Source organism: Furipterus horrens, unplaced genomic scaffold, assembly GCF_987537825.1.
Source record: "Furipterus horrens unplaced genomic scaffold, mFurHor1.1.pri manual_scaffold_5, whole genome shotgun sequence".
Lineage (NCBI taxonomy): Eukaryota > Metazoa > Chordata > Mammalia > Chiroptera > Furipteridae > Furipterus > Furipterus horrens.
In genome coordinates, this window is record NW_028327175.1 from 83,735,953 (window position 1) to 83,763,117 (window position 27,165).

General features: G+C 37.5%; 1 protein-coding gene across 1 annotated transcript in view; it reads left to right on the top strand.

Annotated features, from left to right (window-relative positions):
- Window positions 1-3,705: 3,705 nt before the first annotated feature.
- The window catches only part of HSD17B4 (hydroxysteroid 17-beta dehydrogenase 4), an 84,791-nt gene continuing 61,331 nt past the window's right edge, over window positions 3,706-27,165 (top strand). The window contains exons 1-8 of the mRNA XM_090276616.1: window positions 3,706-3,875; window positions 5,978-6,031; window positions 14,785-14,892; window positions 18,621-18,680; window positions 22,043-22,064; window positions 22,173-22,219; window positions 23,883-23,967; window positions 24,881-25,068. Coding sequence (XP_090132742.1) covers window positions 3,818-3,875; window positions 5,978-6,031; window positions 14,785-14,892; window positions 18,621-18,680; window positions 22,043-22,064; window positions 22,173-22,219; window positions 23,883-23,967; window positions 24,881-25,068 — 622 coding nt within the window. The 5' untranslated portion in view covers window positions 3,706-3,817. The remainder of the gene's footprint in view (window positions 3,876-5,977; window positions 6,032-14,784; window positions 14,893-18,620; window positions 18,681-22,042; window positions 22,065-22,172; window positions 22,220-23,882; window positions 23,968-24,880; window positions 25,069-27,165) is intronic.

Below are 27,165 nucleotides of genomic sequence, written 5' to 3' on the forward strand. Positions count from 1 at the left end.
GCTGAACTGTGTTTGGAAAGTAGGGAAACGATTTCTCTAACTTTTCTAAAACTAGCCTGGTTTGGTAGGGGGGAGGCAAGGATATGTGTTTATAGGTGTTTTAAAGAATATAAGACTTAACAACAGAAATCCACAAATAACTAAATCTATATAACTGTTAAATAAACAATTCTTTTTCTTTTCACTAAACTCTGGTATTGGGAATTATAATTTTGGCAGTGGGCAATCGGGCCCCTAACTAAAGAACCCGTGGGTTTGTTTTCAATTGGAGCAGCCCAGGGGTTCTGTAACATGATGAAGATACCATTAGCCATGGAGCTGGATATTAGACATTGCAATTTGCACCTCTGACACTACTGCCATTGAGTGTTGCCCACTCCCACTAGAGCTGATGCCATTGCTGCTTCCTCTACTTATCACCGGAATGGATTTGGTATAGTTTGTCATTCCACCCCAATTCAATGCCTTGGGAGAAGCATCTGGTTCATACAACTTAAGTCATGTGCTATTTCTAGTTGTAAGGGAGGCTAGAAAGGTGAGTATTTGGTATATTCAGCCTCTGAGGTAGGAAGTAGAGGTACTATATTCTCTGATAACTGAAAGCAGATTTAGAGACTGAGAAGCAAAAAAAAAAAAAAAAAGGAATACTGTTTTACTGTAGTATCCCTTCATGTTCTCCCAGCATCAGGGCTAAGACATAAAGCCTAGTTTCTCCTTAGAAAGTGACCCCCTAGGAAAGAGACATCCATAAGGTTGGAACAGAGAGGACAAATTTAGGAGGAGTTCTGATCAGCAGGGAAGATTAAGTAGAATTCTTACTGGGAAGGGAATAAAAAAGATAAGAAGGGTAGATAATAAGGGCTATAGTTGGCCTGGGTTCTTCAGGGACCCAAGTCCTCTTCCTGGCCCAGGCCTGAAGAGATGGGTGAGTGAAAAGGACAGAAGCACCAGATAGATTTTGACCTTGAGAACGCACTGCCATGGAAGTGACCTTGAATCATCATAGTGTGACTGCAGCAGAATGGCAATAGCCTTGTTCTACGTGATGAGCAAGCTGAAGGTACTACACTTGTCTCCACTGGTTCTTGGCTGGCAGTTGGCATATATATATTTTTAATTTTATTTGAATAATTTTAAAATTTGAAATGTTTAGACTTACAAAGAAATTGCTAAACCAGCCCCTCTCAGAATACCTAAGCCCGCACACTAATGTATATGATTCAGAGTTGGGGCCCAGTGTAGGTGGGTCGAGGAGCACTCAGACCCCTCAATTATGCTGAGAAAATAAACTGCAAGTTTTATCTGCTACAGACTTTACCAGTGACGGGGGGGGGGGGGGTTTGAGAGCAGAGGCCAGCACAGCTTTTAGGACTAACCCTAACCTTGCCAAACCTTTTCTCTATGTTAAGGTGAAATATAGGCTACAAGAGGGAGGAGGGAGAAATCCTGAAATATAGCATTTACCCCAAACAGACCAAGTTGTGTTTTTGTTTTTTTTTTCAATTGAATTTATTGGGGTGACACAGGTTAGCAAAATTATACAGGTTTCAGATGGACAATTTCACAAAACATCATCTGTTCATTGTATTGTATGTTCACCACCCCAAGTCAAGTCTCTATCCATCACCAATTATCTCCCTCAGACCAGACTGAGTTATTTTTATCTGGCAAGCTTAAGTTTCCTTTTCTGACTCCCCTCCCATAAGAGTGAGGACTTGAGAACAAGATGAGACCATTAGAGTAAATAATCTATACTTCTACAGGGTTAGGCAAAAGTAGGGTTATAGTGATGACCAGGCAAACAGTTTATTATGCTATCTATTAATTATTGCATTATTTTCTATCCAAACAACTATAAACCTACTTCTGCCTACCCCTGTATGGGGTGTTTTAAATTACACACCTCACTGTACTTCCATGACTGAAATTCCTAAATCTGTATTGCCTCTCATTCAAATTCAAGACGTGTTTACTTGGGCACATACTGTATTAGGCACTCGCATTTACCTATACTTGTAGGGTCTGGTTTGGAACTAGCCAGTGCCCAGTTTGAGACTGGGAAGTGGAGTACCGGCTCCCAGCAATGGCTGAGAAAGCCTTAGCTCTGCTCTCCATTGCAACTTGTGGCAGAATGCACCTCATGCTTAGTTACAGCTGGGTTAATTCTGCACTTAAATATCTGAAAATAGGAATAATACACACAGCCTTTGTTTCCTTTTATTTTTTAATTTAAGTTAAAGAAAGAACAGGGTTATGGGATTAAACAGGAAACATTACAACACAAAATCCAAACAGATACCCCGACAAGGACATCTGGGCACTTGTGCGAGGTGGAGCTTGGAGAAAGGGCCAGTGCACAGTTCACTAGGCCTCCTCATGGGATTTAGTTTAAGGACATTTGGCTCTGCTGCATTTCATAGCTACTTCCGCTTCCTCTGCAGGAAGCAGGGGCGTGGAGACCAAAGTCTACTGAGCTGTCACACAGACTTACTCTTGAACCTAGGATTCCTATTTGGCTGAGCCCAAGGCTCCCTTTTGAATCTTGATTCAGGCCTGGATTCAAAATGTCTGTGGTTTTGGCCTCCAGGCTTTCCTCGTGGCCGGTAAACACAGAGGTGGCCATTGCTCTGACCCAAGGGTGGACTGGCCATTGTAGAGAGCAGCCGGTGCAGTGGCCGCAGAGCCAGCGCCAGAATGGAACTGAGAGGGGAGCTCAGTCTCCAGGCAACCAGACCTATTGGTTGCAGGTGGCACTGGGAAGGGGCGAGATCCTAGCCCAAAGCTTTAGGAGTGACTCTTTCTCGTCGCGATATAAAGGTGTTCCCTGAAGTTATCCTGTTTACAATCATTTTTCACACTAAATTAAAACGTCTAATGTGATCTGAGTTGGCTTACTTCTGAGGCCTTCCGCGCAATCTAGCTAGTATTTTCATTGCCTGTAGTCCTCCTTCATCTGCAGAGTTCTCTTCCTAAAGCACTTTATGTATCATCTCCTTTGGAAAGTTTTTCCTTTTCTCCCAGCTGGGATAGGGTCCGTTTATTTTGGCACCATTACCCGACTTGTACACATTTGTTGCAAGTCTTATCATGCCGCATTATTACTGAAGATTTACATTTGACCGAGTATCTCCAGAGGACCCTACTGTTGTTCATTTGTAAACTTGTGCGTTGTGGAATGAATTACGTACATCATAATAAGGCTGTTACAACAAACAAAACCAAAAATCATTTAGGAGACCTGGTTTAAAAATTTTAATTTTGTCCCGAGATTCTATTTTGGGAGGTCATCGTGGGGGTCCACTTCTCTGCCTTTTGTGACAGTTCCTGGATGATTTTCATGCAGGAGGTCCAGGGATTATATTCTGAGAAATCTTTACCCATTGGTAAGGCTGCCCTTTTTTCTTAGGAGCTATTTTGAGAGCTAAAGATAGGGGCTGTGTCCTATTTCTTTCCGGTTGTGCCTAAATCCAGAAAACGCTTGTTGAATGAATGAGAAAACAACAGGTCAATGGATAAACTCAAGGTGCCAAGTCAGCCATTTCACCACACAGGTCCAGCAGCTCCGCTTATTACTACTTCCTGAAGCAGAGAAGGCCTTTCAAGCCAGGGTTCTCTCCCCGGCTGGACTACATTTCCCAGAGGGCCAAGGATCTCCGCGCAGGCGCACTTGGAAAACTACGGCGTCCGTCTCCTTCTCAGAAACTGGCAGGTCACTCCAGTCCCGCCTCTGCCCCTGCTTGTCTCCTCCCTGCCCTGCAGTCTGAGCTCCAGAGGTTCTGTTTGAGTGTGTTTGTGTTCGTCGTTGCACGCAGGACTCATGGCCTCGCCGCTGAGATTTGACGGGCGGGTGGTACTGGTGACCGGCGCGGGCGGAGGTGAGCACATGAAGGCTGTGAAGCGAGACCCCCCCTATACGGACCCTGGATTCGTGCGCAGCCACAGCTGTTGCCCAGTGTGTGGGGCTGCGGGCCGCGGGGTCATGGGAAGGAAGCGGCTTGGGAATCTGGCGAATGGACCCGGTGTGGCGGGGTGGGAGACGTAGAAGAGTTGCTGTCGGGACACCGAATTTGTTGTGGCGGGAGAGGTGCGGCTGGCTAGCCTTGAGTGGGCAGCCAGAAACACCTACCCAGTGACACGGTCAGGCGCTGCCCGCTCACCCGTCTCTCCCTGCGGGAGCCTCCCACGGCCCCAAGTCTTGCGAGAGGAGGGGGGCGGGGCTGCGCTGCGGGTTGCAGGACCAGGTAAAAGTCGTAACTGACGCTCGGCTCTGCGCACCAATTGCTATTCTGTCCCTAGACTCCCTTAGGCTTTCTCAGGTCTTTCGAAGGTTGCGGAAAAGTGACTGGGTGCAGCAATCACCCCCAGAAGAGTAGAGCTATTAGTTCCTTGCCTTTGAAAAGTCAATCTTTTAGTGTTTCTTTTCTTCTGCTGGATAGTTTTAGACTCTCTGATTTTTACTTCTTTAAAGAGGGCATCAAAGAGTTCTCGTGTTTGTATGCTTATCAAGACAAGCACTACACAGTAGTCCCCACTCACCCGTGATTTCAGTTACCCTTGGTCCAATAGTATTAAATGGAAAATTGCAGAAATAAACAATTCGTAAGTTTTAAATTGTGCACTATTCTGAGTAGCGTGATGAAATCTTGAGCAGTACCGCTCTGTCCAGCTCTAGATGTGAATCATCTATTTGTACAGTGTATGTGCTTTTATGATAAAGGGAGATCACTGACATACCATTTGAGAGAATTGTATTGCTTGGTTGTAAATTGAGACATTTCTCCAATTAACTTCGGTCAGTCTCTTAGAGACCTACCCCATTTCTTTCACCTGATGATTTTCTGTGATAGCATAATTTTTTGCATTCTAATCATGAATATTTGCTTTATCTAAAAAACCCATGTTTAGAACAAGTAGCTTCAACTTTGATCTGATAAACTATAAGAAGGCTTGAGTTATATTGGCCAAGTTCTCTCTTATTCAGTGTGGATTAAATTTTAAAATAAGTTATTTGCTGATATTGTTAAGTTTGTTTTGGGTTCTTTTTAGAAGAGCCCGATACTTTAGCCATCTCAATTTGTTATTTATAAGCTTATTTATCAATTAATTTAAACTACCAATTTACCAACTAATTTAAATTTAAAAATGTGTACATGTTAAAACAATTTAAACAAGACAAAAGTAAACCTTCCACCCTTAGTCGCTAGTCACACAGTTCTCGTCCCAGAGGTAAACACTAATTGCCAGCCTATTATATATTTTCCCTGAGATATTCTGTACCTGTAAAACTTACATAGGTATATATTCATTTTTGAATGTATAGATTTATGCCTTATATCTTTGAGTTGGAATTAAGTATTTAATTACTACTTAGTTAAGAATTAAATATGTGTTTGGTGATTGTGTCATTCAAGCCCAGTGCAGGATATAGAAATCACTATATATTTGAAGCAGGAAAAGATTTAATTTAGTCATTTGTATTTTAGGCAGTTTCTTTTGGAATAATACAGAAGTGGTCCATTTGGAACCACAGTTTGTGAAGCTGCCACTTAAACTGCCACAACCCAAGTCAGCATTGGATACCAGGGATGTAGAAAATGGAAGCTGCCAGCCAGAGGTTAGGGAGCTAGATCAAGAGGTTGCCGCTACATCCACTATTTCTTAATATCTAAAGAGCTTCAAGAAATCACCAGCAGCAACAGCTAGAAGTCACACAGGAAGGTGGCTTCTGCCTTGTTTCCACTTTTCAGATTTCATGCAAATACATTTAATGGTGGAATCCTACTATTCCAGGTCAAATGGTAGCATATGATATAATCTCTGCAGGTGAAGAGGTGAAATACAGGTTAAGAGTACAAATGAAGACATTATAATGTAATTAATTGCTTACCAGTCACTTTAAAATGAGGATTGAGTTGAGTGAACCAAAAAAATTACACTAACATTTGCCCAATGCTTTGATTATTTTGTTTTTCATTAGGATTGGGCCGAGCCTATGCCCTGGCTTTTGCAGAAAGAGGTGCATCAGTGGTTGGTAAGTTGATATTTTTTTCTTTTTAATTAGTAGCTGATAGCTAAAGTACTACAGTCTTCACAAGCCAACCACATTTGTCATTACATCAAATAATTTGTGAAGGTAAAATTTCATCACTAGTATTTTCTTCTGCCAGCAAAAAAATTTTCCCCTTTGAGGCTGACTTTATAACTTGCTTTTTAACGCCAACTAGTTTCACAGAATTTGCAGCTGAACAGAATTGATAAAGATGGAATGTCATTCACTGTATAGAAGGAAATTACTGCATTTGGTATAGTGTGGGCTATAATTTTTGGAGATAGAAGGCTAAGGCAAGATAAATCTTTAAGTGCAAATATATTGCGGAGATTAAAAAATAAGTACATTTTGAGAACTGGAAGTTTAGAATCAGGGAATCCTAAGTATATATTTTAAATCTCTTTAATCAAAAAATTTCAAATGGAAGCTTTTTACAAGAATTTTTAAAATTTTTAATTGAAGAGTTAGCTGCATTGAAGAATCCCAAAGGTGGGAGGTTTTAGTAATCTAGATGGTTTGGACTGGCCTGATGTACTTGGTAGTTGGTGTGGACAGGAGGAGATTTGTCTACAGCCAAGTCTTTGTGGGGAATAACTGAATGAGTGCCCAGTGCAGGGTAGGTGGGTAGGGTAGGTGTTATGGCCCAGTATTTATTAGTATCTTTTCTGGGGTAAAATTTTTGGCCTATGACAATGACTTCCCAATCTTAGTTTTCCTATATCTGACTAGGGAATATATGGAGACAGATTTCCCCTGATTTGTTTGTGGAGACATAACAGGCAAGAAACCAGATTTTCCAAACAAAGACCTAAGCAGGACATTAAATATACTCTTACCCCTCAGTGTTGGTGTGTAACTTACCTTTATGGATGTTGCTTTCTTAAGATCATAGCCCATGTCTGTTAATCGAGTCCGCTTCTTATTGCAGGGACACATTTGACATTGATGTATTTGGCTAGGTGGTGTATAGTTTAGGTCCTCTTTGTCAAATTTTCTCAGAAATATTTCATGGCATGGCTAATAACACATGTTACTATTTATTCCTTTTTTTTATATTGTACTATTATATTTCTTAATTTTACCTTTACAAATTTTAATTTATTTTTACTTGATTCTATAAGTGCAAGGACCTTGCTTTATCTTCTGAATCTTCTAAAGGACCTAGAATATTGCTTTGTGCAAATAAGGTACTTTGTTTATTGTCTTTTTTTTTTTTTTTTTTTTGATTGTTTGACATAGGCTTTTTTGAGGGGGCAGGGCTGGTGTGTCTTTGAGGTTGGTTGAATAAATTTCTATTTTTCTTTTTTTGTTTTGACTAAGATGATTTTAGGTTATAAATGAGTTTTAAGAAAAACTTACAGCAATATATTTTTGTGGGGATCAGTTTTCCTATATTTGTGACCTTTGTTAAATTTTGATTAGGAGTTTTGCGTTCTAAGGAAAAGGTAAACAGGCACGGTGTGTCTGTTTACTTTGTCATTGCCTTAAATACGATATTTCAGCATGTGCTGGTAAAAGTCCAAGAAGGTAGAAAATCTGTGTTTTGGAAAAATATTTGCCAAACTAGGCTGAGGGAACCAAATTATTTTAGTTTAGGGGAGAACCCCATCTATGTGAAACTTTTGGTTAATGATTTCTACCACTGTTTAGTCTGTGAACTTTCTTGGCCATGAATGGGTTGTGTTCTTTCCTAAACACTAGCTTTTAAAACATAGATACCCTGTTTCTAGATTACATCACAAGCAGTGACATTTCTCCTGTCAATTTTTGTTCTGTTCAGCATTTTGTTTTTTACCTTAGTAAGCAAAATCTGGTAAAGAGGAATAAACAGATCTAGGTTCTTATGACATCAGTGTCCTGTTTGTGAAAAAGTGATTAATCAGATGAATCTATGACTAGCTCAGAAGCCAGTAAGAAGTGAGACTTAGGAAATAAGAGTTGCTTGTTTCTCCATAAGTCAACTTTTGCTAGCTTGTACTGATTAACAAACACATTTAAGTGGCTTATAGTAATAAAGGATTATTTCATGCTTCTGTGACCTTTCAGCTTCTGGTCAGCTGTGTCTACTCTGTGTGTCTTCCAGGATCCCAGATGAAGGAACAGCTTCTATCTGGGACATGGCTGTTCTTGGGACAAAGGGAAAACAATAGATCCACTTAATGGCTCTAAAAGCTTCTGTACAGAAGTGGCATGCCACTTCCACTCACATTTCATTGGCTAAAGAAAATCACTTGGCCAAGCTCAGAGTTAAGGGCATCACTTAAGATATATATATATACATATATATATATATATATATATATGTATATATATATATATATACTCACACACACACACACACACACATACGCACACACACATATATACACACACACACACATATATATGTATATGTATATATATTTTCTAACTTCATGCTAATATCATTGCTGTGTTTTATATTCCATAATGTAAAACATGGGATATTTAATTCTGGGTATAAGAACTGCTAAGCCTTTTCCTGATGTTGTAACAATGGACATTTGGTTTTGTGTAAATTACATCTTTCAGAAAATGTTTGCACATATCTGAAGAAAATACTGGTAGTGGAATAGTTTTGAGATTTCCTTAGGAGGTGAGCTCTATTCAGTTTTCTGGTATTAAGTGTATCTTGAGGGCATGGATGCAATGATTTAACTGTACAGTAAGAAGCACACTTTCTTTGACAGTAAGAAAGGCAGAAAGTTTTCTGTTCTCTAACTGAAGAAGAAACACCTTGGAACGGTTGAAATTACAATTTTTGAAAGTAAGATTGACATGATTTCCTTTCTGTGCTGCAGTTGCATAGCTGGTAAAGATGAGCCTTAAGTTCCTGTTGTCCGATCAGATCCTGTGTTTTTAATGACTGTGTGATCGTGATAGCTGAAGGGAGAATTATATAGGTGGGAGTGAATTGCTTTTGAAGTTAGGTCAGGCTTCAAATCCTGGCTTTGCTACTTAATTACATGACTTCTCTGAATATTAGTAGCCACCTTATGTAACTTCCAGAATTGTGGTGGGGATTAAATAACACCAAAAAGTAAATCCCTTTTTAAAGGGAAAAGAAAGAAGCCAATGCTAGGCACTGTGCCCATGAACTGGATATGTCAAAGTGAGAGTGAGGTCTTGTTCACTCGGGGCATCCACCCCCTTATGTAAGTCATGCATCTCTTATAGATACTTAGAGAAAAGTGCCTGCCTTAAGCCCTGGTGCATTCTCTTCAGGTGTAAGCATAGTGCTTTGCTTAGTAATCAATCAAGACATATATGCCAGTTGACTGAATAAGTTAAATTTGTATGATACAAGAAGAAAGATTACAAGAAAGCATGTGTGGTTTCCAGCTTATAATAAAATGAGCCGTATGTACAGTGACCGCATGTTCTTGTACATGCTTGTAATTTTCCATAAAAAAAAAAAAAAAAGTAGAAGCAAAGAGACCTGTCAAGTTATTACGATAATCTACATATGAAAATGGTGGTGCTTTAGACAAACAGTAAAGATGGAGGTGGTATAGTGAGGTTAAATTCTGGATATATTTTGAAGGTAAATATGGTATGATTTGCTGTTATACTGATGTGGTTTGTAATGCAAAGGGGGATAGAGTGGGCCATTTACTGCCATAGGAAAGGCTGAAGGATGACCAGCTTGCAGAAGAGACATTCCTGTTAGAAATTCAGATGGAGATATTAAGTAGGAGTGGGATATAGGGCTCCGTAGTTGAGGGGACAGGTTGACCCTATATAAATCAGAATGTTCTCAGTTTAGAGATGATAGTTAAAGCTGGATCACGTTACCCAGATGGTGAGTACAGATAAGCCAGCGGTTTTCAACGTTTTTCATCTTACGGCACACAGAAACTCATAACTAAAATTCTGCAGCACACCCAAAACTGTATTTTTCCCGATATGACAAAAAATAGGTATAATTAAAGAAAATTCCCTCCTGAGGATATGTTTATTGACTTTAGAGAGAGAGATAGGGGCTGGGGGGAGGAAAGAGACACAGAAAAACATTGACATGAGAGAGATCGCTCAGTCCTCCAATAAGTGACACAGCTGGGAATTGATCCTGCATCTGTTTGGTGTATGGGGTGACACTCCACCAACTGAGCCACCTGGCCTGGGCGGTGTAATTTTCATTTATTCACACCAGACGGCTATTGTTGTGTTGGCTGATGTCATTTTTAGATTTGACAATCTAAGGGAAAAGAGGTCAGTGCCCCTGACTAAATTGTCAGGTTTGGCGTGTTTTAAAAATTCTTGCAACACATTTGTTGAACATCATGGAGAAAAACAGAAGTCCAAGGACTGAACTCTGGATGACTCAGTCTCTCATTTTCAGTTTCTTCCTTTAAGGATACCTTTGGTGTCTTCTTGTTGCTGAGACAAAGAACATCTAGTAAAAGGACCTAATTTAAGACACTGCTGTCTAAACTACGCCATCTTTTGGAGTCCTTCAAATATTTAGATACATTTATGGCTTTTCTGGAAAAGATTTCTCATGAACTAGGGTGATGTATCTTTCTCCAAAACAGTGAAAATGACATGGCAACTTTGTTTTTCCTTTCTTTCCTTGGCTGTCAAGAAGCTTAAGGGTAAACCTGACACTGTCCCCAGCTATAGTAGCCTATGCTTTCAGTAGGCTTGTCTTTCTCTGGCATAGCATTTTGTTAAATTTTCTGTTCTTTAATAGCCCTGCACATGTGTTTTATATTTAAGCACGTTAAATACTCTGGCAGCATTCAGGACATAACAGAATACAAGAAGAAATCCTCATTGAGCCCACAACTCTAAAATCAATGAAATTATTCTTAATGCTATTGTTTGCTATAGGAAACTTTATCAAAATGGGGAAAAGGCATCAGACATAGAATACAGAAATGTGTAGAGGGACATCCAAGGAGTAGGTAAGAGCAGTTACCTCCAGGAGAGATTGGGGTAGGGCAATTGTAAAAAAGGGACTTCTTGAGTTTGCATTTCTTAAAAACATAAAAAATGTAAATAACCTCCCCCCAAATAAATACATTTATAATATAATATTGCCCTTATCATCTTTTTATACACTTCTTGGATTATTTAGTACAAAGAATGTCTTACATATCAATACATATAAAAATTATTCCAGTTTTGTAGAATTAGAAGAGTCATTTTACTTTGGAAATAAAATAGTTTATAGATATGTCATTGGTAATAGATATGACTAATTTGGTGACAAATCCTTGAATAAATATATGATCATTAATATTTATAAAGGTAGTTATAAAGCACTTTTCAAATATAAAGCATTATAACATGATTACTCTTGATAATTTAGGGGAATTTGGAAACTGTTTTATGCGCAATTTCCCTGCAACAAAAAGAAGGAACTACCTATAGTAAACTGAAGCAGTAAAAGGAAACAATCTAGTAATATTAATGCTCAGCAGACATAGGAACATGGCATTTCTATTTGAAAACTGTGACTAGGTAGTCTGGACCTTAGAGGCAGATCAGCCAGGATCCTAAAGCCATTTCAAGTATAGGAACTATATTAGGATTATAGTTATATAAATTTGAGCATTTAGTGTAACTTTTCCTCTTTTTCTCTAAGAATACTTGTGAACTCAGAGGTAAGCAGAATTGACTCTACTTCAAGTTTGATACTGAATTGACTAGTTGACTTATGTCTCTTCCTTTACCCACCTCATTGTTCCCCTTCCCTTTCCTAAGGCAATAGTGCACAACCTTGGTTATTTTTGCTTAAAAAATTTGAAAAAAATAATTAATGCTCAGATATTACCTCTCTTTCTCAACATTTTAGTAAAGGAATTTATGATTTGCAACACATATGACTCATAATAAAAATCTTATAAATAAAGGGACACTTAAAAATCGTAAGAAGGCCCTGGCTGGATGGATCAGTTGATTGGAGTGTCATTCCATACATAAAAAGGTTAAAGGTTCAATTCCTGGTCAGGGCACATACTTAGGTTGCTGGTTAAACCCCATTTGGGGCGTGCACGGAAGGCAACCAATTGATGTTTTTCTCTCTCTCACATAGAGCTTTTTTTCTTTTTCTCATCAGTAAATATATCTTTGCGTGAGGATTAAAAAAAAATCTGTAAGGAGAACAAGCATCCTAAATAAAATGCGACTTAAATAGGCAAACAATAAGAAATATAAATGGAAGATTTACGAATTTTTGATGTTTTGATGGTTCCACTGAAAAGACTCTGACTTTAATTATTGCTATTTTACCATTGTTAGTACCTGTTTTACAGCTATTTGTTTGACTGAGGTGGCTGATTTATCATTTCCTCTATACTTTCCCCAAACAAATATGATTTTTCTTTTTAGTGGAAATAATTGCTTTCTTTTTAGGATTAAAGAACCCCGCTAACAGCATTAGAGGAACAGAGTGGCATTGCAGTAGTAGGTCAAGGTTCTAGTCGGCATACAGCCTTGGAGCCTGGGGCAAGTTACCTAACTTTTCCTAAGCTGTTTCCTCATCTGTGAAAGTTGGAACAACTGTTCCTGCCAACCTCCTAAAAGGCTGTGTGGAGATCAAATGCAGCAGTGTACATAATGGGTCCTTGAAAATGCAAAGTAGTAGACACATACCAGTATAAGGTGGTAATGGTATTTTAAAAAATTATTTGTTTATATTTTTGTAATTTAGCAGCATATTTATGTGGTAACAGTGTCACATAGTATGGATAGATTTCTCTTGTGTACAATTGCAAAACTTAATATTGTTTCTATCAAAATCCTTCAGTATGTAACTGGATTTTCTTGTTAAGGTTGTAATCCCTGTAATTTAGCCCTGGTGATAGTGGGATGATTGAATGAGGTCAATGTTAATTAAGTGCTCTCAAATATAGAGACTTATCTTGAATAAATCTATTCGGATACTGTTACACTGCACGTTACTGATCTCAATAAGTTATTCATTCTGGCTTTAATGCTTATATGTGTGGTTGCACTTGGAACAATTTCCACTTGGGGGTGGTGTTTCATTGCACAATTGAACAATTCTTTACTTAAATACCACATTTGCCAATTTGCTTTTTAACTTTCCCTTGCTTAGTGAAAGAGTGTCTTAAGAGACTGTTAGCTACATGTTTTAAAAATCTTGATTTTTTTTGCTGGTTATTTCCTGTCATGGAAATGAACAATTAATAGGAATTTAGTCTTGAATATTACCACTTAAAAAAAAAAATCGCATGAGGGTTAATGCAAGACTCCATTTTATTCTGTGTTCACAGAATTTTTTACATGAAGTAAGACTGATCAGACTATATTATTAGAAAAATATATCCCAGTCCACATTTTGAGAAAGTTATTTCCTTAATAAAAAGTTAAATAAAAACACATCGATTTAGCCAATTTTAGATAGGCATTTGCTTTTTCTTGATATTATCTTTTTTTCTCCTTTATCACCCAACCCTACCTGCAACTCTCATTCCAATCCAAAAAAAAAAGCCGTACTTCATGAGAAAAGATTTTTTTCAGGTGTGGTAATCATCAACTAATATTAGAAGACCTTAAAATTAGTATATGCAACCATGTATTATTTAGTATTTTTGTTATATTCCTAAAAATTGATGTAATAACCCTACAAAATGATCATTTTTCAATGCAAATTAATTTTTTGTCCCAAGTGTTTTTCTTAAATTCTAGTTTTTCAATATTGGACATTGATCTGTATATCTTTTTATTAGATTTTTTGCATGTTATTTCATAAATTTTACCTTAAGTTATTGTGTAAATTAACTACCTGTTCCTATTATTTAGTTATGTTGGTCTTTATTTACTTTATGCTAAAATTTACTGTGCATTACAGTATTCGTAGATTGTAAACTCTTTAAGATGTACCATTCTCATACATCTGTGTGATCCTCTGTAGATTTCCTTGCAGATAGTAAATGCTCAATTAATGTTTATATCTATATAATTGGACATAGGCAGATATTATGTGGTAAGTGTGGTCAAACATATAGATGGAGTCATGGTATAAATTAGTGACTGAACACATACTCTGATTTTGACTGCTTTTAATAGCTTTATTTCTCTTGTTGTAGACTATGGCATTGTATGTTTTATGAAAATTTATAAGTTGCTTCTCTGTCTAATGGTTTAATATCATACTTGTTCTTTATCACCATTCCTTGTAAACAAAGACTTTCTTGACATGGAGAAGGTATTTCATATTGTGTTTTTAATCTTTTTTTTAAACTGTGGTAAGAACACTTAATGTGAAGTCTACTCTTAACAAATTTTTAAGTGTACAGTAGTCCCCCCTTATTCATGGTTTTACTTTCCATGGTTTCAGTTACCTGTCGTCAGCCACAGTCTGAAACCATTACATGGAAAATTCCCAAAATAAACATACATCAGTGTGTATTTAATCTTAATAAAGTGATCTTTAGGTTTTTTCTTTTTTAGGGGGACTAACATTAAGCCGATCATATTCTTTTCTTTTTAAAAAAGTAAAAGCATTGTAAAATTAAAACTTTTATGATGAACCTGTGTTTAAATATTTTTATTGCTTCTTCACATGTATATTTAAAAAACAAGGTATGTTATGAATGTACATACCTCCTGGTGTGTTTAGTAAGATAGGGGCAGGGTAGGACGGAACTGGGTAGATGACTAAAGAAATGCACAAATAATTTTATTTCAGCTCATACTTTGAAGGTCTAGAAATGAATTCATGTTTGTTTGTTATTGCATTGCAGTGAATGATTTAGGCGGGGACTTCAAGGGAGTTGGTAAAGGCTCCTTAGCTGCTGATAAGGTTGTTGAAGAAATAAGAAGGAAAGGCGGAAAAGCAGTGGCCAACTATGGTATGGTATTTGAGAGAACTATACTATTTTTAAAATTTTCCTTTAACTAATGCTATTGCACACATTGATATTATCTTCATTCCAGTGTAATTATGAAATTAGGTTTTTTCTAAGCCACCCAAGGCTGTTTGGCTACATATTTTATCTAATATGTGAGCATTTTTAAAACTTTTGATGTAGATTATTTCACAAGTCTAACATTTATTCTATTGTTTATTCAATGTTTTTATTAATGAGCAAATGATATAATCAGTAAATTATCGCAGGTAAATATATGAATATGTTCTTATTCTTAAAAGACCCATTTTTAGCTGAAAGGTCCTATGTATTTCTAATTAAATTCTTCTTTTGAAATTGTTTAAATTTTTTTAAAGTAGTTTCATATGACAAATGAAATGCCTCCTCTCTGTACCTAATCTCCATATTCCATTATGCACAAGTAATTGCTACATGTAATTTATTATCTTTATAAAAACTTAAGAGTCAAAGTTAGACATTAAAGTGAAGCTATAAGAAAAACAGCAAATATAACCTTTACATTTGATATATTGATTCTAATGGTATTTGTAAGGAACCTTCTTGAGTAGATTTACTTTAAAAAGCTAATGCTTACTGATTTTTCTGCAAATTAGATTGTTTTTATGGGCCAGGGATTAAATTAGATTACCAGTGACTTCATTTTGAAATATCAGAGGAAAGGAAATAGGATATGACTTGTTGAGTGTTTGAGGGAATAATAGAACATTAAGGATCTAGAAAAATGTTTTCAGCTTAAAGAAAAAATTTGGAGGTTTTAAAAACCTATTTTATAATTCCATTTCCTCCCCTGACCTTGATTTGATATGCAACCTGTATCAGTCAGGATTTAGTCAGGAAAACAGAAGCCCCTCTAAGTTTTCCAGGCATGAGGGTTTTAATACAGAGACTTAGAGGCTTCCTTAACCATTGGAAGGGTTGGGGAAGTGCATGTCAGGGAAACTGTCGATGACTGCCTCAGCCTGCAGCAGGTGGTTCTCAAGAGCTCCCCCAGATATGCTGCTTGTCTTTGATCTTCTAACAGGATTGTGTGCATCTGTAGGCTTCCACTTCTCCACGCTTTAGGTGATTATCTCTTTTTGGCATATTTAACTCAGGACTACATACACATGGGAAGGGACTATATTTCCTGGATCATCCTCTGCAATTGCAAAGAGTATAGAAAGCAGCAGTGGTGATGATGAGTTGACAGCTGGCCGTTTGACACACAGCTCTGGGCTTATATGAGCCCTTTTCCTCAGTTGACTAGCAGAAAGTAATGAAGCCATTCTGTTTTGTCAGGCTTTACTTTTTGTGGTTAGTATTACAAAAACAGTAGGTTTATTTTTCATCTGTAGTTATATAATGTTTAATATGCTTTTTCAAATTAAATATGCATCTTCTTCCTTCCCTCCCAAATTCTGATTTTCATCCTTAAGCAGAAGTGCTTATAGGGCTCTTTAAAATTAAATATACTGGATGGGGAAAAAAACCCTACTTTTTCCCCACCCTGTATGTGAAATAAATTAAATATTCAGGACTTCCAGTCATGATGGAGCCGTAAGTAAACACGGCTTGCCTCCTTGCATAACTGTAGCAAAAATTACAACTAAAATACAGAACAACTATATCACCCTGAATAATCAGAAAATTAAGCTGTATGGAAGTCCAACAGCCAAGGAATTAAAGAAACTACATTCATCCAGATGGGCAGGAGTGGCGGAGAAGCGGAGCTGTGGAACAGGCAGTCTCACACCTATGCATGGTAGATAAAAATCAGGAGGGACACTTAAGGAGCGAGGGATATCAGCCCCTTATCAGACCACCTAGCCCAGGGTTCCAGTGCCAGGAAGATAAGGCCCCATAACTACTAGCTGTAAAAACCAATGGGGGTGGGGGCGGTGGAAGAAACTGTGGAATTCTCAGGCATCTACTCTTGAAGGGCCCAAAATGGACTTAGGACTTACACAGACTCACTCCCTCTGGGCTCCATCACCAGAGCAGCAGCTAGAAGGGCACCAGTGGCATGTGGGGTGAAACTGAAGTGTCTGGCATCAGGGTGGGTGCTGGGGGACAGCTTCCTCCTGGACAAAACTTCATAGGCCAGGCAGCGTCTATTGTGCCCTTTCTGAGCCTTCCTCAACACAGCCAGAGAGCTGAGAAACAATATCTGAGACTCCATTAACTGGATTCACATAGGTAGTTCTGTCAGGCAATTACCTAAGGCTCCACCCCATCTAACTTATGGATGCGCTTTTCTACAGTAGGCCATGCTCCTAATACAGAGAGTCAACGCAGCTCTACCTAATACATAGAAACAAACACAGGGAAGCTGCCAAAATGAGGAGATAAAGAAACATGGCCCAAACAAAAGAATAGAATAAAACTCCAGGAAAAAAGTTAAACAAAAAGGAGATAAGCAATCTATCAGAGTGCTTCCCAGACAAGGTAAAGCTAAAGGAATTCATCTTCAGCAACCCATTATATAAAATCTTAAAGGGACTTATTTAAGAAAAAGAACGTCAAAATGATGCACAGTAAAATGACAGTATACAACTATCAACAATCAAATCTAAAAAACAAACTAAGCTAACAACCAGAACAGAAACAGAATCATAGATATGGAGATGATTTGGAGGGTTATCAGTTGGGAGGGGGAAGGGGGATTACGGGGGAAAAGGTACAGGGATTCAGAAGTACAGATTGGTAGGTACAGAATGGACAGGGGGATGTTAACAGTATAGGAAATGGAGTAGTCAGAGAACTTATATGCATGACCCATGGACATGAACTAAGGGTGGATTGCTGCAGGGAATGGGGAATACCGCATGGAGGGGTGCGAAGGAGGAAAAGTTGGGACAACTGTGATAGTATAATCAATAAAATATATTTAAAAATAAGTAAATATTCAGTTTGCCCTTTAGACACATTTCAAGCACTCGATAGCCACATGTGGTTAGTGGTTACAGCACTAGTGAAGAAATAGGACATTTTCGTTGTGAAGACAATAGAATCTAGTCAGTCTTCCTCACCCTGGATGCCCAGGCATGGGCTACCTAGAGATAACACTAGATAGGCCAGCGCAATGCACTTGCAGTTATATAAGCATTGATGTCATGTTTTGGCTAATGGCTGGCTTTGTCTATACATAATGTAAAAGAGGTGGAACAGCCCCCCCCACTGCCCTGGGAGGGTTCATTCGTGTTCGTGTTCATGTTTAGACAGGGGGCAGGGAGCGACCGGAGGAGCGGCACTGAGCCCTGAGTGAGTGAACAGTGGTGGTGCACATGTGAATATCGTAATGGCTGCAATAAAGGAACTGTCAGAGATTCCAATTTTGCCACATATATTTCATCTGATTGCTGGACAAAAGGGAATCTGCATTCATTTGGCGTGACATTCATTTTCACAGAAAGTGATAATTGGACAGTACTATTTTAGATAGTATTTGCTAAATATTTCTCTTTTATTCCCTCTCCATTCCCCCCCCCCCCTTTTTTATAGGTTAAAGGAATTACTTTAGGTGCTAAATTTGTTTTGTGGCATTAGATCATATATATGTTGATTTATTATGTGCCTTCAATATAAATGTATTTTTCTTGGAAATGAGTTCTGTTGAATGAATAGTATTTGTCATGTCCTTTGATCCACAGAATTTAGAAATCATTTTGAGAAATATTATTAAAGTTTTTACTAATTTCTCTTTCCCTCAGATTCAGTGGAAGCAGGAGAGAAGGTTGTGAAGACAGCACTGGATGCTTTTGGAAAAATAGGTGATGTTTCTTGTAATTTATGGTACTAACAGAATGGCTACTACATTCTTAAAAACTCCATCTTTCTTGATAATTAAGTATTTAGATTTGTTTTACAAATCGACTACATAATCTACCTTATTCCACAAAGGGCTTAGGGTATAACAGTTTATTTATACACACATATGTGTGTATGTGTTGTTTGTTTTATATTTTTCTGCACTTTAGGAGCTTTTAAAAATCTTGTAATCATTCTCTAACTACCCTTTTCATAATAATTTAATTATACTCCAAATGCTTTATAAAATGAAAAGTAAATCAATATTTGGCTATAGAGGACCCAGTGGAATCCTTTGGTTAATGATAATGACTTAGATTAAAATGATTCAATATATTGCAAATTAATTAAGATGAACTATGTACAGTTGACCCTTGAAGCAATGTAGGGGGTTTGGGGTGCTGACACATGTTTTAGTTGGCCCTGTTATCAACCATGGAGGTACAGAGTTCCCCAGGGTGGTATGGATGGTGAGGATGGAGTTGCAGGGTTTCAACCACAGCTGTGGAACCCTGGGGTGTTGGGTAAGTGGAGAACTCCAGCTTGGATTCCTTGCCATAATCATCAGACATTCCATCAGCAAGAACATAAACCAAGAACCGGTTCCCCCAGCATAGCTATGGAAAACCAAGAAGCCCTGAAGACCTGTGCACTGGTTGGCTGGTTTCTGAATTCTGTCCAAGACGAGATCAGTGATCTTTACCAATGGTGTAATGCCCATGCGCGTAGTTATTGGCAGCATCTTGCTTGACTGTCATGAGCTGCTCAGGGTGAAAGAGTTGGTGGTAGGTGCCAGTATGAACTCGAACTCCGTCAATGACCGTGGGTTTCAGGTCCACAAACACTGCCCTGGGCATATGCCGGCCAGTGCCTGTCTTGCTGAAGAAGGTGTTGGAGTCATCTCCCCCGCCACCTCCCTACAGTGGTCTTATTACTTGGCGTCTCATCTGCTGTCATGGTGCATGCCATGTTCCAGGCAGTAAAACTCCCAACAGGCATTGCCAATCTGGACATCAGCCTGGCCAGTGTGGATGGAGAGGCACTTACATGTGGTTGCTGCTTTGTGACTGTCAAGTGGATGGCAGACCAGAAGAGAGGTTGTTGCTTTTTACAGTTTGACTCTTAGGCAGTTGGTGTAAGAGAACCTGCTCAATTTTTTCTTATCATGCCGTGACTTTTTGCTACTTCTTAGCAGCACTTCCAGCATCAGTTGTAGCACTTTGTATGGGTTCCATGGTGTTGCACTAAAAAATAGAAAACAAAAGTGAAATGTGAGAGGTCACTTTTGACTGCTATATGCAGTTTGCTGAAAAGAGGAACTTCTCATGTGCAGTAGTGAGCATCACATGGGATTTTAAGCTGATACTGGCAGTACTTGAGCTCGTTGCTGTAGTAACAGGAGGTAGCTAGAAAATTATTACGGTAGTACAGTATGTACTACATTAATTTTATGCAGTTATTTAATAGTGTATGTTTTTTATTTAAAAAATTTTATTTTATTTTTTCCATTACCATTTATCTCTCTTATATCCCCTTTCCCCCTGTAATCACCACACTGTTGTCCATGTCCGTGAGTCCTTTTTCTTTTTTGCTCTATCCCTCCGCCCTCTAATCCCCAGAGCCGTCAGCCTGCTCTCTATTTATGAATCTGTCTTTATTTTGTTTGTTAGTTCAGTTTGTTCATTGAATTCCACATATAAGTGAAATCATATGGTATCTGTCTCTCTCTGGCTGGCTTGAACATAATACTGCATTTTTACAATTGTTTACATTTCTCTACTGTGAATGGCGCCACGTGTGGTCTGTGTTTGTGTGCATGTTTTGATAAATTTTAACTCTTTGCAATAGGCTTGTATATATTTTATGGTAATAAATGATAAAACAGAGTATTCGTCGGCAGCCGTCCGTCTCGAGAGACGATGGTGTAGCTTCTTAAGAGTCTCTCTGCACCGCCGAGAATGGCTGTGCAGTCCGACTCGGGAGTGACACGGTATCTGTCTCCTCCCGTGTTGAATCGACATCTTGCGATGACGCTGGAGTGTCCTCTCCAGTGAAGCTGAAGCTACAGAGCCTGGGCAGGGTGATATGGAGGGTCTGCTGTTGCCCATGCAGCAGACCCCCCCTCTCTTCGCAGTTGAAGGATCCAAGGGAAAGACGGAGTCAATACAGCTTGGCTTCAGGTGCGCCGCAGGAGTTGCCGGTGTTGACTACAACGTCAAACCGCCTTATGGACTCTGGCTCCGGATTTTCTGTCGGGGTTTACTCCCTTAGCCTTTCCCCTGAAGAGGTATGCCGCAAGGCAGCGGAGGTTTTTTGGAGTCAGAGTTTTCCTTCTCTGAAAAACAGAGTATTAGTATCAACATATTTTATGTATTCGTGACATACCTTTTTCTTAAATTTTTTGATGTTTCTAGGTTATATGGTTTGTCTGCAAATATTTTTCACGTTGTAAATCTCCAAAAAGTTTTCTAATATATTTATTGAAAAAAAAATTCACATATAAGTAGACCCCTACAGTTCAAACCCATGTTATTCAAGGGTCAACTGTATAAAAAAGTCTTAATTTTTAAGAAGCATTTCCACTATATTTTTAGTGCACTCCTTTCTAGATGATCTTCCTGCTTTAGTTCCACACATTTTTAATAAGGGATTGATTATTGAATTCTAGAAGCAATTACTGTCCCCAAAATGCTTGCAATCTGAAAAACCGTTTTGTTTTGTTTTTTTTGTAGTTTGAATGTAGTCCCCCTTTTTCTTGCCTAGCATATTTGTATTTCTAGCTTATGAGACATTTTTGCATATCAGTGACAGGGATAGAGACCACGAAGGTGTGAAGTCATAGGGTGAAAACAGATACAACATGGTGGTTTACTTTAAAAAATACAATTTTTTTTCATAAGAAGAATACAATTATGTGTTGAGATAAGATATCAGTTTCTAACTCTAATTATTTTCTTTCTGGGTTTTTGACTTTTGAGTGGCAAGAAAAAGATCTTTAATCTTTTAACTTTCCATGAATTTTGAGGTTAAATGAGAAATGGCTTGTGGTTACCACTGAATTCTAAGAACCTAAGAGTTGGGCAATAGTTAATTCTATAAATAAGATGATAAAATTTCACCAGAAGGAAGAGGTAGAATATGTAAGTTTTGAGAACAAAGCCCCAGTATAACATGATACTTGCTGTGTTTTTATGAGTCAGTTTTTTTTTTGCTATAGGTATAAAATTTTGTTTTGATATCAAGTTTTAAAATAAATGTAATTTAAGCAAATGCAAATTAATATGCTTGATTATACATTTGTGACTTTCATCTTTTTATATTGTAGATGTTGTGGTTAACAATGCTGGGTGAGTATTTCTTTTTTCATGTTTAGTAAAGTAGTGTACATGCAAGGTTTTTCTTTTTTTAAGTGTATACTCCCTTGTTCCCTAACTGATATGGTATCAATTTTTTAGAATTCTGAGGGACCGTTCCTTTAGTAGAATAAGTGATGAAGACTGGGGTAAGTTGTCTCTAATATATGTCTCTGTGGAATATACTTATCCATTTAGCCTTTTAGTATTTGATAAATTTATACATTTAAGTTAAAACTTGGTTTTATCTACTTCTGCCAATGTAAGTGATGAATAAGCTTTATAATCGACAATGGTAGATTCTTGGAAATTGCCTAGTTTTTTGAACATTTGAGAAATTTAAAAAAATCAGTTGTCAGAAGTTATTCAAAAGGATTTTGTGTCTTTCATTTGTTTCCCTCTTTTTTTCCTTGAGAGATTGTCAGTATTTTATAGCAATATCAACTCTTTCTAACAGCCTTTAGCATGCTTGTCTGGCTGTGTGATTCTTATTTCAAAAGCAAGAGCAGGATATGGAAGGGAGCCTGGGGCACTAAAAATAATGGAGGTCTTCGTACTGGGTGGGGAAAACCTAGATGTAATTTTGAAGCCTCTAATAATTGGGAAAATTTTCCATTAGGAATGCCACATTAGAAAGATTGACTTTAGATAATGAACAGGTCATAGTTATGAAAAAACTTTTTTTTCTGATTGCTTATCTTTGCCCTTACTTTCATTGGCCATCAGAACTAAAATAAACAATGGTGACTGAGACAGGAACAGGCATGATAACTGAGCTGAATTATATCATTGTTTATAGTGTATGCTTCTGGAGAATATTGCCAGTTCTTTTGGAAGAAACAAATTATCTTTGTGACTTAGAGTTAAGCAAAGAAGGGTTTTTAGTTTTCTCTGCCCTTGTAAGAATTGGGGTACAAAAGAAGCTGGGAGAGATAAGATTTGTTGGCGAAGGGGGCTTATCTTAGCACTTTCCTTTGAGCTCTGGTTGAGCCTGGGTGTTTCTTCCTCTGGTTTAATCCTAAACTCACCACTTCTAAGTACGCCTGCCCCTGCCTGTAAGTTCCTGTTTTCACTGTTACATTATTCTTTTAATATATACATTAAAACACTTGATGAGGCCCCAGATTGAAACAAAAATGAGTAAGAGTGGTTAAAAACTTAATTAAAATAATCAAATTAAATATAAGTAAGTTGAGTTAAAAAATTAAACATAGAGGTTTTTGTCTATCTGAATAATTCCCAAGGCTTTCTATTCATTAGATTAATATCTCTAAAAACAGGTTTCTCTCTCTTCCTCCCTCTCTCCCTCCCTTCCCCTATTTTTTAACCTCCACCCACCCCGCCCCGCCCCCAAGTTCTCTCTTACTCATTTATAAACCCTGGGAAAAAAGGAATATAAGGATGTACTGAACATTCTGTAAACATTTTTGATGATGAACTGTGTGGTTTACGATTATGCTTTAATGTTTATATTGATTCCCAACTATATATGTAAAATTTTTGGATATTTGTATTAGTGAATTTTTATGCAAAGTAGGCATAAATTAAAGATGGCTTTGTATTTAAATATGGACAGGGATTTCAATAATTTTATCAAATTATAGACAAAATATGTATGAACTATTGATTGGTTTTGTAATTGGAAAAAAAGCAAAAATATTTACTCAGAGAGTAGTGTGACAGTTGTTTATTTTGAATGTTAGGTATAAAATGAACATCTGCTTATAAGTAAATCTTTGCTTATGTTGATTCTGAGACGTGTGTATTGGAATTTTTGACAAAATATATAATAAAAATAATTTCTTATTTTAGATATAATCCATAGAGTCCATTTGCGGGGCTCATTCCAAGTGACCCGGGCAGCGTGGGATCACATGAAGAAACAGAAATTTGGAAGGTAGAGTTGCATATGGCTTTCAAGGGAGATTAGAGATGTGTGTTGGTTCTTATGTACAGGGAATGATAATTGCTTTGACATTAAGGAAAACATCTTCAGATATGCATAAGCTTTTTAAATGTAGCTTTGGCACATACCACTCATTAAATTGGTTATTTAGTTAACAGATTAGCTGAGCTGGACAGCTTTATATTTTTTTACCTCCTACTTTTCATTATTATTGATTTTTCTGCTGTTCTGATATTTTAGCAGTACAGACATTGAGGACTTAGCTGTACTTTATTCTCTAACCAAAATATCATTTTGTGTATCCAGTGACCAACTGGGGATAGATGAATGGCTGTTTCCTGCAGCTGGTACTTGTGAGACATGAGGCAGTATTTATAAACTGTTTAGGAACTGTAGGGTTCTCATGCTTGTGTCTCTGTGAGTGACTCAGAACGTGGTTGAGCTAGAAGGTGAGTAAGATCGTGTCAGATTATGAGATAACATTGTTTGACTATGAGGCATTTAATGTTACCCAGAAAGGAAGAGGGTCCTGTGGTGAGGACTAAAGAATTAGAATTGCTTTATCTAATATTTCTTACTAAAATTTTAACTTACATATTGCCAGTTTATTTTGTTTTAAATATTTGTTGTTGTTTTCCGTAGATAACAAATGTACACTCTTACACTTGAGTTTATTTTCTGACTAGGGATTCCTTTTAAAACAGTTAAATCTTGTAGTTGAAGTTTGAGAGATTACTTTTATTATTAATATTATTTTAGATATATGAATCATTATTGTAAGAACCTAATGACAGTATACAGAGTTGTTTTGATAGGTGTAATAGTACTGAAAAAAATAAAGGCATAAAGTTTCAACGTTATCAAATCAGAAAAGATGATATTAGGGGATTGATTTTCCTTTTAGGATCATTATGACTTCATCGGCTTCAGGAATATACGGCAACTTTGGCCAGGCAAATTATAGTGCTGCAAAGCTGGGTCTTCTGGGCCTTTCAAATAGTCTTGCAATTGAAGGCAAGAAAAACAACATTCATTGTAACACTATTGCCCCTACTGCTGGGTCACGGATGACCCAGACTGTCTTGCCTGGAGGTAAGTAGCTTAGATTTTTTTTCAGTACCTTTACCCACAAATCTTTGTGAAGTGAACTTTACAAAAGTATTTAATTTTCTCAATAGTTAAAGTATTGTTTTTCTTAAAATTTCAAAAAGCATTATGTATAATGTGTGTTCATTATAGAAAATTTAGAAAAGCACAAGGGAAATAAGTAAAAATGGACCTTAATTCTGCAACACTAAGATAAACTTTCATTCTTTTTCTCTGTATAGGTAGACATACATAAATATATATATATATATATATATATATATATGTATATGTATATGTATATGTATATATATACACACATATATATTTTACAAATGAGATAATAACATTTTTACTGTTTTATAATAATTATAACTTAAATATAATTAATAGACTATTGACCCATTGGTTGTTTAGTAGCATGTTGGTTAGTCTCTATTTATTTGTATTTTTTCCCCAGTTTCTTCTTGTAATTGATTTCTAGTTTCATTCCATAGTGGATAGAAAAGATACTTTATATGATTTCAGTATTCTTGAATTTATTAAGACTTGTTTTGTGGCTAAATGTGACCTGTCCTGGAGAAAATTCCATGTGCACTTGAAAAGATTGTGTATTCTTCAGTATTGGGATGAAAGGTTCTGTATATATGTCTATTAAGTCCATCTGATATGATATATCATTTAAAGCCAGTGTCTCCTTATTGACTTAGTGGTGATGAACTTCTTTAGTTTTAACTTCTCTGGGAAACTCTCCTCCAATTCTGAATGATAACCTTGCCTGGTAGAGTATTCTTGGTTGTAAGTTTTTTCCTGTCAGCATTTAAAATGCATCTTATCACTCCTTTTTGGCCTGCAAAGTCTCTACTGAAAAGTCAGCTTATGGTCTTACGGAGTTTCCCTTGTATGTGACAAGTCATTTTTCTCTTGCTGCTTTTAAAATTCTTCATTTATTTTTAACTTTTGCCATCTCTATTATAAATGTCTTGGAGTTGATGTCTTTAAAGATTTTATTTATTTATTTTTAGAGAGAGGGCTAGGGAGGGAGAAGGGAGCGAAACATCAATGTGAGAGAGAAACATCAATCTATTGCCTCTTGTATGCTTCCTGACTGGGGACAAATGCACAACCCAGGCATGTGCCCTGACTAGGAACTGAACTGGCAACCTTTCATCTTGTAAGATGATGCCCAACCAACTTAGCCACACCAGTCAGGGCAGAGTTAATCTCTTTTAAGTTCATGTTGTTTAGGATTCTTTGTGCTTCCTGAACCAGGATGTCTCTTTCCTTCCCCAGGTTAAGGAAGATTTCAGCGACTATTTCTTCCAATAAGTTTTTTGCCTCTTTCTTCCTCCTGCCCACTTCTGGGACCCCTATTAATGTGAGTGTTAGTATGCTTGGTTTTATTCTAGAGGTCCCTTAAACTATTTTTGTTAGAGAAACTTTGTTTCTTTTTGCTGCTCTGATTGGATGATTTCCACTATTATGTCTTTCAGTTAATTGATCCCTTCTATGTCAACCAATCTGTTGTTAATTCTTTCTAGTTTATTTTTTTATCAGTTGGTTTTTTCAGCTCTGATTGTCCTTAACAATTTTTTTTCTTGAAGTTCTCACTTTGTACTTTCATGCTTCTTCTGAGTTCAGTGAGCATCTTTATGACCATTACTTTGAATTCTTTATCAGGTAAATTACTTATCTTCATTTCATTAGTGTTTCTGTCTGGGGTTTTATTTTGTTCTTTTGTTTGCATTGCATTTCTCTGTCTCATTTTGTTTGACTTACTGTGTTTGTTTCTGTGTATTAGGAGAAATGGCTACTTCTTTCAGTCTTGAAGGAGTGATCTGCGTAGGAGTGATCCCTGTATAGATTGTATGTGCCAGGTAGTTTTGGCAGGCTAGCTAGAACTGGAGTAGGTGTAGTTCTGGGAAATCTCAGGACATGCTGTGTCAGGACCAGCTTGGTGGGGTGGCTAGAGCTGCAGTGGGTGTGGGCCTGGGGTTCCTGGGGAATGCTGCATTGTGGTTGCCTCGGCAGGATGGTTGGAGCTGGGATGTACCACTGGGGCTCCCTTGACAAGATGGCTAGACATGGAGGAGGCATGGGCTG